The sequence below is a fragment of the Schistocerca nitens genome, chromosome 7 (assembly GCF_023898315.1).
Source record: "Schistocerca nitens isolate TAMUIC-IGC-003100 chromosome 7, iqSchNite1.1, whole genome shotgun sequence".
NCBI classification, from domain to species: Eukaryota; Metazoa; Arthropoda; class Insecta; order Orthoptera; family Acrididae; genus Schistocerca; species Schistocerca nitens.
The window spans coordinates 596,146,204-596,161,191 of NC_064620.1; the positions used below are offsets into that span (position 1 = coordinate 596,146,204).

General features: G+C 45.8%; 1 protein-coding gene across 1 annotated transcript in view; it reads right to left on the minus strand.

Moving 5' to 3' along the window:
- LOC126195763 (uncharacterized) overlaps positions 1–14,697 on the minus strand; it is a 759,248-nt gene extending 744,551 nt beyond the window's left edge. The window contains exons 1-2 of the mRNA XM_049934390.1: positions 14,666–14,697; positions 14,201–14,489 (exon numbers count right to left, since the gene is read on the minus strand). Of these exons, the coding sequence (XP_049790347.1) occupies positions 14,201–14,489; positions 14,666–14,697 (321 nt within the window). The remainder of the gene's footprint in view (positions 1–14,200; positions 14,490–14,665) is intronic.
- Positions 14,698–14,988: the final 291 nt, after the last annotated feature.

Here is a 14,988-nt window from a genome sequence, read left to right on the forward strand (position 1 = left end):
ACGTATTGTCTCAAGTTATTGCAGTTTGATATTAATGCAGTTCCCGATGGTTTCACACTAACGGGTTCTTTTGGCTATCGAAATACTCATATGGGAATTATAAAAGTGTAATTGCTAGAACGCTCAACTGCCTTTATAACACCTCATTATGGATTGAATACGACTAGGAAAACGACGTAAATTTGGCGTTTCCATCCATCACCTGGCGTCTTACTGAATGAAGTATGAAGTGCACGCACTGTTGTGTTGCCTACCGCATGGATTCTGTTAAGTATGGTGGCAGCTGGCAGTTATTGCTGAATACAGACATGTGCAAATATCCTCGCTGCTCTAGGGAACTAGGGTTTGATGCATTTTCTCCATACCGTAATTAGCACAATAACACAGGGGTTATTCTGCTGAAGAATTTGATGCCCACAAGTCCTTAAATAAGAATCTCCTAGCGGGAGTGATGCATGAAAAGAAACAGACTGTTGGACAAAAGAATGGAGAGCTCCCTGCTTTATGCGTTTCCGATAGCGCTTACGATAAGAATCTGGTGTCATATTATGCTTCACAACCCTAAACTGTTTATTTTTTTACTTCATACAAAAACAAAAGTGATGATATGAGAAGAGGAAATGACTCATATGCTTCTCAGGAACTTTAGTTTTTCGTGTTTATTTTCTCACTTCATACTAAAACAAGGGCGTTAATATTAGAAGAGGAAATGAAATATACGCTTCCAAGACATAATATATCCTTGTGTGGTACTACTGCATACATGAAAACCCTGCAGTTAATTTTTTTATGTTGGATAAATCTTGATATCACCTCACATTCCTTTGTGAGAAGGTTCCTATTTTCTTGGGATTCAAATAAAGTGGACATTTCATCACTGGTTAATATTCCGATGACTAATGCCATGATACTCGTAGCAATTGCTCCACGGCAACTGTGAGTAGAGTCTCACGTTGGTTACTATAAGAACACGCAGGCAGTGATATCCGCTCACTGCAGTCAGAGCCAAGGTTATTTATTTCTGTTTATGGCGAAGCGTCTGCTGCAGTGTCCACGCTCAGCCAACATAAACAAATCGCGGCGGCATTGGCCACTGCTGATCGCTGCGATTGTCTCGAGCCTCGACAACAAGAGCGCACTGTCTCTGCCAACGATACTATGGAGTTAATACATCTTACTTAACGTAATATGCAGGACTTGGGTTGGGTAAAAATTCGGTTTGTAACTTCCTATCGCATTAAAATACTTTACAGTCATATTTGATGCAATATTAATTGTTGGTTGTCTCTCCAATGTTAATAGTATTGATTCAGATTGTGCGTGAGCACGAAAACACACACACACACACACACACACACACACACACACACACACACACACACACAAACAGTCATTGATTCCAGTGAGGGTGACAACTACTGTGTGTTGAACAACACATGCACCAATCAGTTACTCATCTGGCGTTGATTGGATTAGATTTTTCAATTACCTTGCATTGCAAAAATTGTGAGGAGGAGACAGAGTAAATGGACTTGTATGCTAAAGAGCTGCGACAAAGCCAAGCTTGATCGATTATCAGATAATTCTCCACATGGGTTTTGTTTACGAGTATACTTTTAGTAACCACCCCACCTACGATCATTACGTAAGATTTCTCGAAGGCGTAGGGCCATTGATTTCATTAAGTCGTCGACAGTGTAGCGTGATGGTTTACTTCCCACAATACATTTTCTATATTCGTCCAAAGGTCGCTTGCATTTGTAGGTCCACATGGCAATGACCTTTTTACCTCTGCCCACATGTTATGTATCTGGTTGATGTTCGGTGGTCGTGGAACAAACGGCAACAGCTTTATCCTCTCTTGGCCGTGAAACCAATCTCGCACTGCTCTCCTATGATGGATGCGGCTCTGCTCCTGTAAATAAACTGTTATCTCGTTAGTTCATATATTTATATTTAAATAACGTGTTTGTAATAAGCATATACGATTATTATTTTCCACAGTGTTTAAGAATTCAGGCCCTGTCACAGATAAGTGATCTAGATTAAACAGTCCGATTAAGAATGTGGTTTACCCAGCCTATGATATGATGAGAGTCGTAGCCGGATATCCACATAAAGACTGACTGGCTGAATCCGATTAGAACGATCTAGTATCATAATGAATTTACAGAAATCGGATAATTAAAACGTCTGTATCGCAACAATGCTGCGCCCATAAATTCCTATGATGGAGTAACAGGTAGCAACTGTCTAAGAAAAAGTGTGAAATATGTCTACTAGCAGCAATGTAACGTAATTATAACCCATATGTATGCTATAGAAATACTGAATCGAATAATACACATCTATTTTAGTGGTGGGAAGATACACCATATCGGATTTGCTGATGACATAATAATAATAATAATAATAATAATAATAATAGCAACAATAATAAAAATAATAATCCCGTTTGGGGATAGGAGAAACTCTCCCCCAGATGGGCTGTACCGAGGAAATCAAATACTGCCGGCTGGGGTCTCCGAGCGGTTCTAGGCGCTAAGTCTGGAACCGCGCGACCAGTACGGTCGCAGGTTCTAATCCTGCCTCGGGCATGGATGCGTGTGATGTCCTTAGGTTAGTTAGGTTTAATTAGTTCTATGTTCTTGGAGACCGATGACCTCAGAAGTTAAGTCGCATAGTGCTCAGAGCCATCTGAATCATTTTTCGAAAATATTTGCTTCCAAAGCTTCAACACCCTCTGGTCCTGTCCGTTCCAGGAATCACCCAGGCAAATCAATAAAACACAAACAGACATGAACTGTGCAAGTAAACTTTACCCTTAGTGGTACACAACCCGGCAGTCGACAGGCGGCAGTTGGATTTTCGGATTCTGGGGAGTCCAAGTTAGCACGGCAGAGAATATCGAAGACCTCTGGTGAATTTCCCTACAAGGAGAAAACTTGAATTTAAAAACTAAACATCGATACATTGATCCAAATACGAAAACAAAATAATCTCACATAAGAAATCAACCGACAAAAGATTCTCATTATTGCTCTTCAAGAACCACGACTAACTGACAATGAAACCTTGCATTACGGAAACCATTGTATCTTCAAGAGCAAAATACAACAAAAGGTTGCGAAAAGCGTGCCAATCTTCGGCATTGCATTTCTCGAACACAGATCTATCATCAACTCTGTAACAGAAATCACACCCATCAACAATCGACCTACGACTATGCTCATTCAGAGCCCCAGTAAAAAATATACACTCATCAATGCACATGCCACATTCCAACATCGAAAATAAGAAAAACACCGAAAATGTCGAAAAATTCTGGAACACACTCGAAAATACTGTGGTGTCACCGCGAGACTCCACACTTGCTAGGTGGTAGCTTTTAAATCGGCCGCGGTCCATTAGTATACGTCGGACCCGCGTGTCGCCACTGTCAGTGATTGCAGACCGAGTGCCGCCACACATCAGGCCTAGAGAGACTTACTAGCACTCGCCCCAGTTGTACAGCCGACTTTGCTAGCGAAGCTACACTGACCAATACGCTCTCATTTGCCGAGACGATAGCTTAGCCTTCAGCTATGTCATTTGATACGACCTAGCAAGGCGCCATTACCAGTTTATATTCAGTGTAATAATGTCTAAACAAGAGCAATGTTCTCCAATTGTGGATTAAAGTTAAGTATTCCAAGAACTACGTTCTTTTCTTTATAGGATAATTACTTTACCTTGTTCCAGGCCTCACGCCAATCTGCGTGTAATTAAACGCGTCCATTTCGGCCTCCTCTAGCAACACGGTGTTGGCTCTTCTGCCAACACTACATTGGCGAAGAGGATTTTGTGTTTGTTGATAGACTGATTTCATTGTGTCATGGCTTCGCCACAATCTCCCGATGTACTGTCCGAATTTTATCGCTTGCAGACGCAGCAGACGCAGGCATTATTGGATGCCCTTGGACAGCTCGTCCAGGGTCAACGTGCAATGCAAAACGATGCGGCCGCCGCCGCTCCACCGCTGCCGCAGCCACAACATGCAGTTGCACCACCTTTTCGTCCTTGTGATGGGGCACTGGAAAGCTGGACCGAGTGGTCACGCCAATTTGGATTCCATCTCGCCGCCTACAGAATTCAAGGTAACGAGCAGCAGCCTTTTTTGTTAGCATCCGTCGGGGTGCACACCTACCGAATGATAGTGAAATTATTTCCCCGACGCGACGTAGCAACTCTGTCCTACGACGAAATTTTGTCTGCATTAGATGCATATTTCAAAGAATCAGTCAATGTAGTTGCCAAACGGTATACGTTCTTTCGTACCAAACGTACGGCCAGTCAAACTAATCGGGAGTGGGTTGCAACTTTTCAAGGCCTTACTATGGATTGTGCTTTTGATTGTGAATGTGGACTCCCTTATTCAGATACTATGGTGCGTGATGCAATTGCACAGAACGTTTCTGATGTTCGTATAAGGGAACAGATTTTGAAACTAGTCAATCCCTCCCTTCAACAAGTGATGGACATATTGGATCGGCAAGACACACTTGACTTTGCTCAGGAATCATTTGAAACTTCGCCAGCTGTGTGTCACATTAACCGGCCCGCTGGACGAGCTGCACGGAACAGTAAACAGCCCTTGCGCTCGTCCGCACAGCTGCCGCCAAGCTCTCCGCTACGTTTGCCGCGCCCGCAAGCAAATGCAGTGCTAAAGTCATGCCCGCGGTGTGCTACTAGACATTCGCATGAGAATTGCCCGTCACGCCAAGCAATTTGCTTTTTCTGTAATAAAAAAGGACATGTTCAGAGTATTTGCCAGAAAAAGCTCAGATCGGGCACTAACGCCCATTCCAGGACCTTTCCTTCGCGCCGGAATCGGAATCGAACCAAGAATACTCGGGCTCGTGAACCTTCGCCCATGGAAATTCATGTAGTTCATTCCACTCCGCCCAGTGCCACTCTCTCTAAAAGTGACTGTGTTCGTCCCACTAATAGTGTGCGTCGTCAACGACGGAAATCACGTCAAGTCGCAGGTGCTTCTGTACCAGTGTCAGTTCACGTTGCACGAGACAGTCGCTCTTGTCGTCAGAAGGACAATAAACTTTTTGTGGACTTGGACATTCGTGGCCACGTGATACCATTCCAGCTCGATACTGGAGCTGCGGTTTCACTAATCAATAACGACACGTACAAACAACTGGGCACACCTCCGTTGCGTGCCGCAAATGTTCAGTTAAATAGTTATTCCGGTCAGAATATCCCTGTGTTAGGACAGTGCAGCCTTCTTGCAACATACAAGGGACACACAAAACTTGTGTCATTTTACGTCCTTCATTCTTCTTCTGCCGTGACCTTGTTTGGTTTAGATTTATTTCAGTTGTTTAACTTGTCTATAGTAAATCAGGTCCTATCAGTGAACCAGACTGTGCCTTCAGACAGTTTTTCTCGTCTATGTGAAGAATTTCCTGACATTTCTGCACCGGTCCTTGGTTGCGCTCAGAACTGTAAAGCACATTTGGAACTGAAAGTCAAAGCGCAACCGAAATTTTTCAGAGCGCGCAATGTTCCCCACGCATTGCGTGATGAGGTCGCACGAACGTTACACGATTTGGAATCACAAGGTGTACTGGAACGTGTGCAGGCTTCTCTCTGGGCATCACCCTTAGTAATTTTGCCAAAACCTTCCGGAAAATTGAGACTTTGTGTGGACTTCAAGGCAACGGCGAATCCACAACTAGTGATTGCAACTTATCCTTTACCCCACCCAGAAGATCTTTTTGACAAACTGTGCCCAGTAAATATTTTTCGAAGTTGGACCTAGCAGATGCGTACTTGCAAACACCAGTGGACGACGAATCCCAGCGCGTCTTGGTGGTTAACACGCATCTTGGTTTGTATCGATTCGAAAGACTGCCATTCGGATGTGCTTCCGCCCCTGCATTGTTTCAGCAATATCTGCAAACTGTTTGTGCGTCGGTCCCTACTGCAGAAAACTATCTGTACGATATTGTGATCTCCGGAAAGACGGAAGAAGAACATTTAGCCAATCTCAGAACATTATTTCAGGTCTTGCGACAAAATGGTCTTCGCTTGCGGAAGGACGAATGTGTGTTTTTTGCTCGTGACTTACCCTATCTGGGACATGTAATAAATGCCCAAGGCATCCATCCGAGTCCAGAGCACCTCCGTGCCATACAGGACTTGCCTTCGCCACAGAATGTGAGGCAGCTACAGAGTGTACTGGGTAAAATAAATTATTATCATCGCTCTCTGCGCAATGCCTCTTCCCTTTCAGCTCCGCTTCATCGCTTACGCCGTAAAGGTGTTCCGTTCGTCTGGACGACGGAATGCGAACGCGCCTTTCGCCATTTGAAATCGGCGTTGCTTTCAAATACTTGCCTTACGCCATTCGATCCCCAGAAACCCCTTTTGTTGATGGTAGATGCATCGGATTTTGGGATCGGTGCTGTGCTTGCGCACAAAGATGGTTCGCATGATCGCCCTATTGCCTTTGCGTCCAAATTGCTCTCGTCAGCGCAACAGAATTATTCACAAATAGAGAAAGAAGCTTTGGCTCTCGTGTTTGGTGTTACGAAGTTTCACGATTTCTTGTATGGTTGTCACTTTACCATCATCACAGACCACAAATCTTTGACATCCCTTTTTCATCCACACAAGCCTGTACCTCCACGTACAGCGCAGAAATTCATTCGCTGGTCTATTTTCCTCTCGCAGTACCGCTACGATATCTTGTATCGGTCCACTGCTAAGCACGGAAACGCTGATGCGTTGTCCCGTTTGCCTGTTGCTGCGGATAAAGCATTCGATTCTTCCGAACTTGCTTGCATGTTCATTGATGCGGAAACCGATGATGTGGTCGAATCGTATCCGATTGATTTTCGTCGTGTAGCTACAGCCACAACTGCTGACCCTGTCCTTGCTACCGTTCTGTGTTTTGTTGCTACGCAATGGTCCTCGTCGAAAGCACGGATCGAGGATCCGTTGGTTCGCCGATTTTTTGCTCATAAGGAGAGACTTTTTGTTCGACGTGGTGTTTTGCTGTTGCGTTCTGATAATGATCAATCCAGGGTCGTGGTCCCACGTTCGTTACAGTCATTACGAATATGTGCTCTTCTTGTATGGCGTGTGCCGAACAACAATCCGCACCACCGCGGAAATTCTACGCATGGCCGAAAGCCACTTCCCCTTGGCAACGCTTGCACATCGATTTTGCTGCTCCATTCTGGAATGCTCGATGGTTGGTTGTGGTCGATTCCTTCAGTAATTTTCCTTTTGTTGTACGCATGTCTCCCACGACGTCGTCTGCCACCATCCAAGCGTTATCCGCTATCTTTTGCATTGAAGGTCTTCCACAGGCTATTGCTTCCGACAATGGCCCACAATTCATGTCCGCAGAATGTCAGTCATTCTGCAAGGCCAATGGTATTCAACATCTGACGTCCGCGCCGTTTTTGCCGCAGTCCAACGGTGCCGCTGAACGATTGGTTCGGACTTTAAAGTCACAGAAGTTGAAAGAGTCGCATTCTCGGGAGGACGCGTTATTTCTCTTTTTGAGCTCGTATCGCTCTGAGCCCCGAGATAGTCGCTCGCCGGCTGAGTTGCTCCACGGTCGTCCTCATCGAACCTTGATGTCTTTGCTACATCCGCCGCATCAGGTTCCTGTGCAGCGGCAGCCACCTGCTTTTCCTCCGGGCGACGTTGTATACTATCGCAACTATCGAGGTTCACAGCGTTGGCTCGCAGGGCGCATTCTTCTCTGCCTCGGCCGCGCTATGTATCTGGTTTTGGGGGCCTCTGGTGAGGTGCGTCGGCATCTCAATCAGCTGCGCCTCTGTCGTCGCACGGGTTCTGCCGTTCTCCGTCTGCTTTCAGCGACGGTGCCGTCCGGTCAGCGCCCTGGGGACCCATCTACTGGCTCGCCTCATCATGAGGTGTTACCGACGATGCCTTCCATTTTGCCCCATGGCGACGCGCCGCCGCCGTCGCCGGTCCTCCCGCCGGCGCCGCCCGCAGTGGACGCATCGCTGCAGCCGCTGGGCGCCTCCCTGGGTCACGCGCCGCCGATCGCTTCCCGTGACCAGCTGTCCTCCGACATGGAAATCTTGCTCGCTCCGGACCAGATGTCGTCTTCGCCCGTCGGGTGCACCGCCCAGATGGAGGTCGACTCTTCGGCCCCTCCTATCTCTCTACGGGCGCATACATCGCACGTTGGCGTGCACCCTGGACTAGGTTTTCAGGCGTTTCCTAGCTCCCCTCGGACCGAATGGCCGGGTGCGGGTGGCACAGCCTCGCCTGTTGTTATGCTCCCCACCTCGTCGTATACGTCAACATGGGGTCCTCCCCACGGCGGGCGGAAGCCTTATAACACAACCGTACGCCGATTTGTGGGGGAGGAATGTGGTGTCACCGCCAGACACCACACTTGTTAGGTGGTAGCTTTTAAATCGGCCGCGGTCCATTAGTATACGTCGGACCCGCGTGTCGCCACTGTCAGTGATTGCAGACGGAGCGCTGCCACACGGCAGGCCTAGAGAGACTTACTAGCACTCGCCCCAGTTGTACAGCCGACTTTGCTAGCGAAGCTACACAGACCAATACACTCTCATTTGCCGAGACGATAGTTAGCTTAGCCTTCAGCTACATCATTTGCTACGACCTAGCAAGGCGCCATTACCAGTTTATATTCAGTGTAATAATGTCTAAACAAGAGCGATGTTCTCCAATTGTGGATTAAAGTTAAGTATTACAAGAACTACGTTCTTTCCTTTATAGGATAATTACTTTACCTTGTTCCAGGCCTCACGCCAATCTGCGTGTAATTAAACGCGTGCATTTCGGCCTCCTTTAGCAACACGGTGTTGGCTCTTCTGCCAACACTACAAATACTATGAGCAAAATTCACCAAGATGATGTGAAAATACTAATGGGAGACTTGAACATTCTATTTGGGACAGAAAAAACCTATAGAAAAATGACTGGTACAAATTCAACACGCAGAAACGCTTAGACCAACGGCACACGTCTGACTGGCATCTGCCAACAATTCAACCACAAAAGGATGTCTTCCCACTTTAGGAAAAAACCAGTTCCCAGGTAACATGCTTCTCTGCCAGGTGCAAGCTGCTTTCATTCGCCTGGACTTGCTGATGGCCAGATTTTTAATTCTTTTATAGCAGAGCTACAAGCAGGCAGATACAAACTCAATAAGGGAATCATAAGAAAACGCTCGAGCAAAATTCATCTTGTTACTTTCAGTAACCCTTAGTGTCTGAGCGAAAACCGTACGCTACTGCCAAATTCATAATGTCGCTTTTGTTTTCTGCCTACATATTTTTTGTTGTTGTGAATACATAAATTATCTATGAAATGCCACATTTTCATAATACTTGCAAATGATACAGGAAATGAAGTAAATACAAGTCAAAAGTCCGTAATATCCTACTAATTCCTGTTAAAATATGCTCAATCATCTTACAGACACTTAACGCTTTGTTAAGATAGACTGCTGTCGTGATGTTTCTGTAGTAAGCTGATTTTAACTTGCATTAGTACAGTCAATATTTTAATTGCATTTTCCATTAGTTTACTAAACGTAACAGTAATCATCAAAGAGAAATTAATTAGCAGCAGAATCTTCTTTCACGATATCTAAAAGAATCTGACAATACTAAAGTTGTTTATCCTGATTTAGGTTTTCCGTGATTTCCCTAAATCGTTTCAGGCAAATGCCGGGATGGTTCCTTTGAAAGGGCACGGCCGATTTCCTTCCCAATCCTTCCCTATCCCGAGCTTGCGCTCCGTCTCTAATAACCTCGTTGTCGACGGGACGTTAAACACTAACCTAACCTAACCTAACTAAAGTTGTTTACAAATTCTACGCCCGTAGAATTCCACTGGTTCTAACGATGTCAGTAAACCAGAGTAGTTTTAAAGAGTATTACGACTAGAAATGAATTGCCTTGACGGTTGATCGATCAGGAGCAGGAAAGGTAAAATTTTACTAATATATAACGAGAGGGACAAGTGCTTGATAGAGAACTTCCTTATCAATACAAGTGTCTGAGAGATGACTTCCCTATCAATCACCTGGCTAGTTTTGTTTTGTTCGCAGCTCGTGGTCGTGCGGTAGCGTTCTCGCCTCCCACGCCCGGTTTCCCGGGTTCGATTCCCGGCGGGGTCAGGGATTTTCTCTGCCTCGTGACGACTGGGTGTTGTGTGCTGTCCTTAGGTTAGTTAGGTTTAAGTAGTTCTTAGTTCTAGGGGACTGATGACCATAGATGTTAAGTCCCATAGTGCTCAGAGCCATTTGAACCATAGTTTTGTTTCCCAAATCAACGGAGTGCGTTATCGTGCAGTAGCACAGGTGATGTTGTTTTGTTGCTCGATTTTCTTACACTGCGACCGAAAGGTGTCTCAGTTGATGCCAACAAATTCCAGCTGTGTTGCACACACCCCTTGGGGCAGAATTCGTAGCCCAAAACACACATTTAGAGCTATCAGATGTAAAATATTACGTTCACACTACTCTTTGCTCGAGTTTACGTCTTTTGGTTCGGCTCAGCCTTTCATTTCTTCTTAGGAAGTTAACGATAAAGGCATCGTAACACGTCAACAGTAACAGTACTAGCCGGCCGAAGTGGCCGTGCGGTTAAAGGCGCTGCAGTGTGGAACCGCAAGACCGCTACGGTCGCAGGTTCGCATCCTGCCTCGGCCATGGATGTTTGTGATGTCCTTAGGTTGGTTAGGTTTAACTAGTTCTAAGTTCTAGGGGACTAATGACCTCAGCAGTTGAGTCCCATGGTGCTCAGAGCCATTTGAACCATTTTTTGAGTAACAGTACTGCATAGGAATTAATGCTCAATGAGCGACCTGATGTTGTTCAATAATAGTCACTCCATTGATTTTTGTTGTTTAGAATTAGAGCATGCAGTACTCCTACACCAGACTTCTGAACTTTGCCTGTTGAATGCAAATGTCGCATGACGGTAAAATGGTAAATTATCACATATATCAGTAGTCGAGACTTCCTTAATGTGGAAAATCATTCATGCCAGATCGTCTTTGGCGTATTTTTCCCCAAAGCACTCGCTCCAAACACAGTTCATATCTTTCTAGCTGCCTCCTCTGCGTTCACCCCTCTGTTATACCAAAAGTAAACGTTGTGTTGCAGATGTTACATCTTTTTCCACTTGCGACTCAATTTTACAATGCTTAACTGTAGTTCATGATTTTCAAGTATACAAAATCCAATGCTTAACTGCAAGATGATAATTAGAACTTCAAATTCGAAAATGTCAGTTGATATATAAACCGACAGCGTCGCGCCGCGTTCACCTAGGCGGCGCCGTATTTCAGACTAGACCACGGGCTCAAACAGTTCGAGAACGACTCGGAAGTAGACAACACTTCCTCCTAACACTTCCGCATCTTACAGCGTTGCCAGATTGTGCAGATAGCCGGACTTAGAGTTGTCAGGGGCGGTCAGTTTTATTGGCCACCTTAAGTGAACGACTAAGACTTAGTCTGTGGCGGCCGGGCGGCGGCCACTTTTTATGTCTAAGACTGTACCATGTTTATATTTGGTGATAGATTTCCTCTTACATCACTCACGGTAAATATGTCTCAAGCTGGTGGCCAATTGTCTCACCCACTTATAATTACGCAGTACAAAGCATACAGTATATACCTTAATTGCCACTGGATAAGCTATTATATATTTCTGGTTTTAAAATGAAAATAATTCTTAATAAAATATAAAATTCAGATACTGACTGCAACCGACCTTATGAATCACATAGGAAAGAGAAATACAAGCACAGCTCCACATAGCACGGCGCCATAGCTTTAGGTGTGATGTGTTGGAGCCCATAGCGGCCAGCCACCAGTTAATATTGTTGTGGCGTAACAAGACAGCCACGCCACTCGGAAGTAGCCGAAAGGCACGCGTTAACTCACGCAGGCTAGTAGATAGGTCTGAAACAGGATACGTAATGAATGCTATAAAGAAAAGTACGTAGCTCCTGGATACTTAACTTTAATCCATCCTTGTGGTACATCCTTCTTGACGATACAAGTGAGACTCTTTAGATACAAGCTATGTAGTGCTAATGGCGCCTTGCTAGGTCGTAGCCATTGACTTAGCTGAAGGCTATTCTAACTATCGGCTCTGCAAATGAGCGAGGCTTCGTCAGTGTGTATCGCTAGCTACGTCGTCCGTACAACTGGGGCGAGTGCTAGTAAGTCTCTCGAGACCTGCCGTGTGGTGGCGTTCGGTCTGCGATCACTGTCAGTGGCGACACGCGGGTCCGACATGTACTAATGGACCGCGGCCGATTTAAAGCTACCACCTAGCAAGTGTGGTGTCTGGCGGTGACACCACAAATATCACCTATGTGCTTCAAAAAACAAACCGAGCGGCGTATTGCAGTGGTTAGCACACTGTACTCGACTCACATTCTGGAGGACGACGGTTGCAACCTGGTGTTTGGTCATCCTGATTGAGTTTTTAGTGATGTCCCTAAACCCTGTTTAAGGCAAATGCCGGGATGGCTCCTTCGAACGGGCATGGCTACTTTCTTTCTTCATCTTGTCCTAGTCCGTCCTTGGGCCCCGTTTCTAATGACCTCGTTGTTGACAGGAAGTAGGAGTCTAAACTCTTCCTCATCCTCCACAGACAAGAGTTGTATGTTAGCCATCTTTCATATGCAGCAATGTATAACCTAAAATGCATAAAATGTAAACTCCCACGAAATATCTGCTGTGAGTCAGTACATTTCGAAGTATAAAGATATTTGATTATAACGTCGAGATAGCAATAACATTTGTTTATTATTACCGGTTTCGGCTTATGTTAATGCCATCCTGAGATTTTTTGGGCCCCCAACGGGTGGTGCCATACGGGATGAACATCAACAAAAGCAAAACGCGGATAATGGAATGTAGTCGAACTAAATCAGGTGAAGCTGAGTGATTTAGATTAGGAAATGAGACACTTAAAGTAGTAAATGAGTTTTACTATTTGTGGAGCAAAATAACTGATGATGGTCGAAGTAGAGAGGATATAAAATGTAGACTGGCTATGGCAAGGAAAGCGTTTTTGTAGAAGAGAAATTTGTTATCATCGAGTATAGATTTAGGTGTTAGGAAGACAATTCTGAAAGTATTTGTATGGGGCGTAGCTATGTATGGAAGTGAAATATGGACGATAGATAGTTTGGACAAGAAGATAATAGAAGCTTTCGAAATGAGGTGCTACAGAAGAATGCTGAAGATTAAATGGATACGTAACTAATGAGGAGGTACTGAATACCATTGGGGAGAAGAGGAATTTGTGGCACAACTGGACTAGAAGAAGGGATCGATTGGTAGGACATGTTCTGAGGCGTCAAGGGATCACCAGTTTAGTATGGGAGGGAAGCGTGGAGGGTAAAAGTCGTAGAAGGAGACCAACAGATGAATACACTAAGCAAATTCAGGAGGGTGTAGCTTGCAGTAGCTATTCGGAGATGTAGGGGCTTGCACAGGATAGAGTAGCTTGGAGAACTGCATCGTACCAGTCTCGGAATGAAGACCACAACAACAACAACAACAACAACAACAACACGGCTGGCGCTGGCTGCTCCTCGGTTCTTCACATGATACTACGATCGTGCACAGTGTACGATCGTGGCATCAGGTGAAGAATCGAGGAGCTGCTAGCGCCAGGCATAGGGGGGCTAAAAATCTCAGGATGGCTCTAACATAAGCCGAAACAGGTAACAATGAACAAATGTTATTGTGATCACGACTGTTGTTTTAATCAAGCCCTAGATGGCTGTGTTCCACAGACAATGTTGTCTACATTTATGAATAATAATATTTATCAGGAATACCGAAAAAGGAATCCGTCCATTATAGAGCTGCAGTGTGAGCCTACAAGATGCAGAATAGTAATTTGTTTATCGAATAATTCCGCAAAATCAGATGAGATAGCAGCGGAACACGTGCCTTCCGTTGCGGAAAGAAATCGTTCGCCTGGCCGCTGGCTTACTGTGTCTCAACTGTGCACTGCTTCAGCTAGGCTCTGGCTTTCAACCTGTTGCGCCGCAGCGGAATTCGGCAGTCGCTCGGGCCCCTGGCGCACCTGCAGGGGATTCGAGAGGGGTCAGACAGCAGACAGAGCGAGCTGAAGCGAGCGCGTACTTACGTCGACTGAGATGCCCGGGAAGGGGAAGATCTTGTAGACGGGCCGCTCGCTCGGCGAGTAGCGGAAGAACTCGAGCCGGCCGCGGTACCACTTGACGGCGTACAGAGGCGCGCCTTCCAAGTCGTACTCGCAGAGCAGGGAAGCGGGTCGGCCGCGCTCCACCACCGCCGGCTGCACGCGGAAGCGCACGTCCTTGAGGCACTGCCCACCTGCCAACACCACAGGCGAACGTGTACGACAAACAGGCGGACTTGCTGCTGTGGGATAGTCAATAGATGACGAGGGGGTGCTGTAAAATAAGGCCTCCGCACTTTTTAACTCATACCGCGTTTTTAAATAAAACAAACGTTATGAACATTTTACACCTGTATTCTTCACGTCTACATATTTGCAACCCTCTTCCGCTAAAGGCCACCGAATTGTATGAGGGGCGTTCAGTGAGTAAGGCAACACATTTTTCCTTGCTTTAGCCCCTTATGGTTCCATGAAGCCCCCATACGTGGCCTACAAATTGGGGTCAGTACCGGAGGTGCACTCCAGGCAAGATGCTGTTACTGATCTTCTTTTGGATCAAAACCAGAGCATTGTAGATATTCAGAGATGCTTCTGCAGAATGTCTACAGAGATCTCGCAGTGAACAAAAGCAGGGTCAGTCGTTGGGCGAGGCATCTGCCATCATCGCAAGAAACTGACACAGATCTGATCTCCTGCGTGCCGGCTGGCCCTCACACAGCTATGACTCCTGCAGTGTTGGAACGTGGGTACACTCTCATTCGAGGTGACCGATG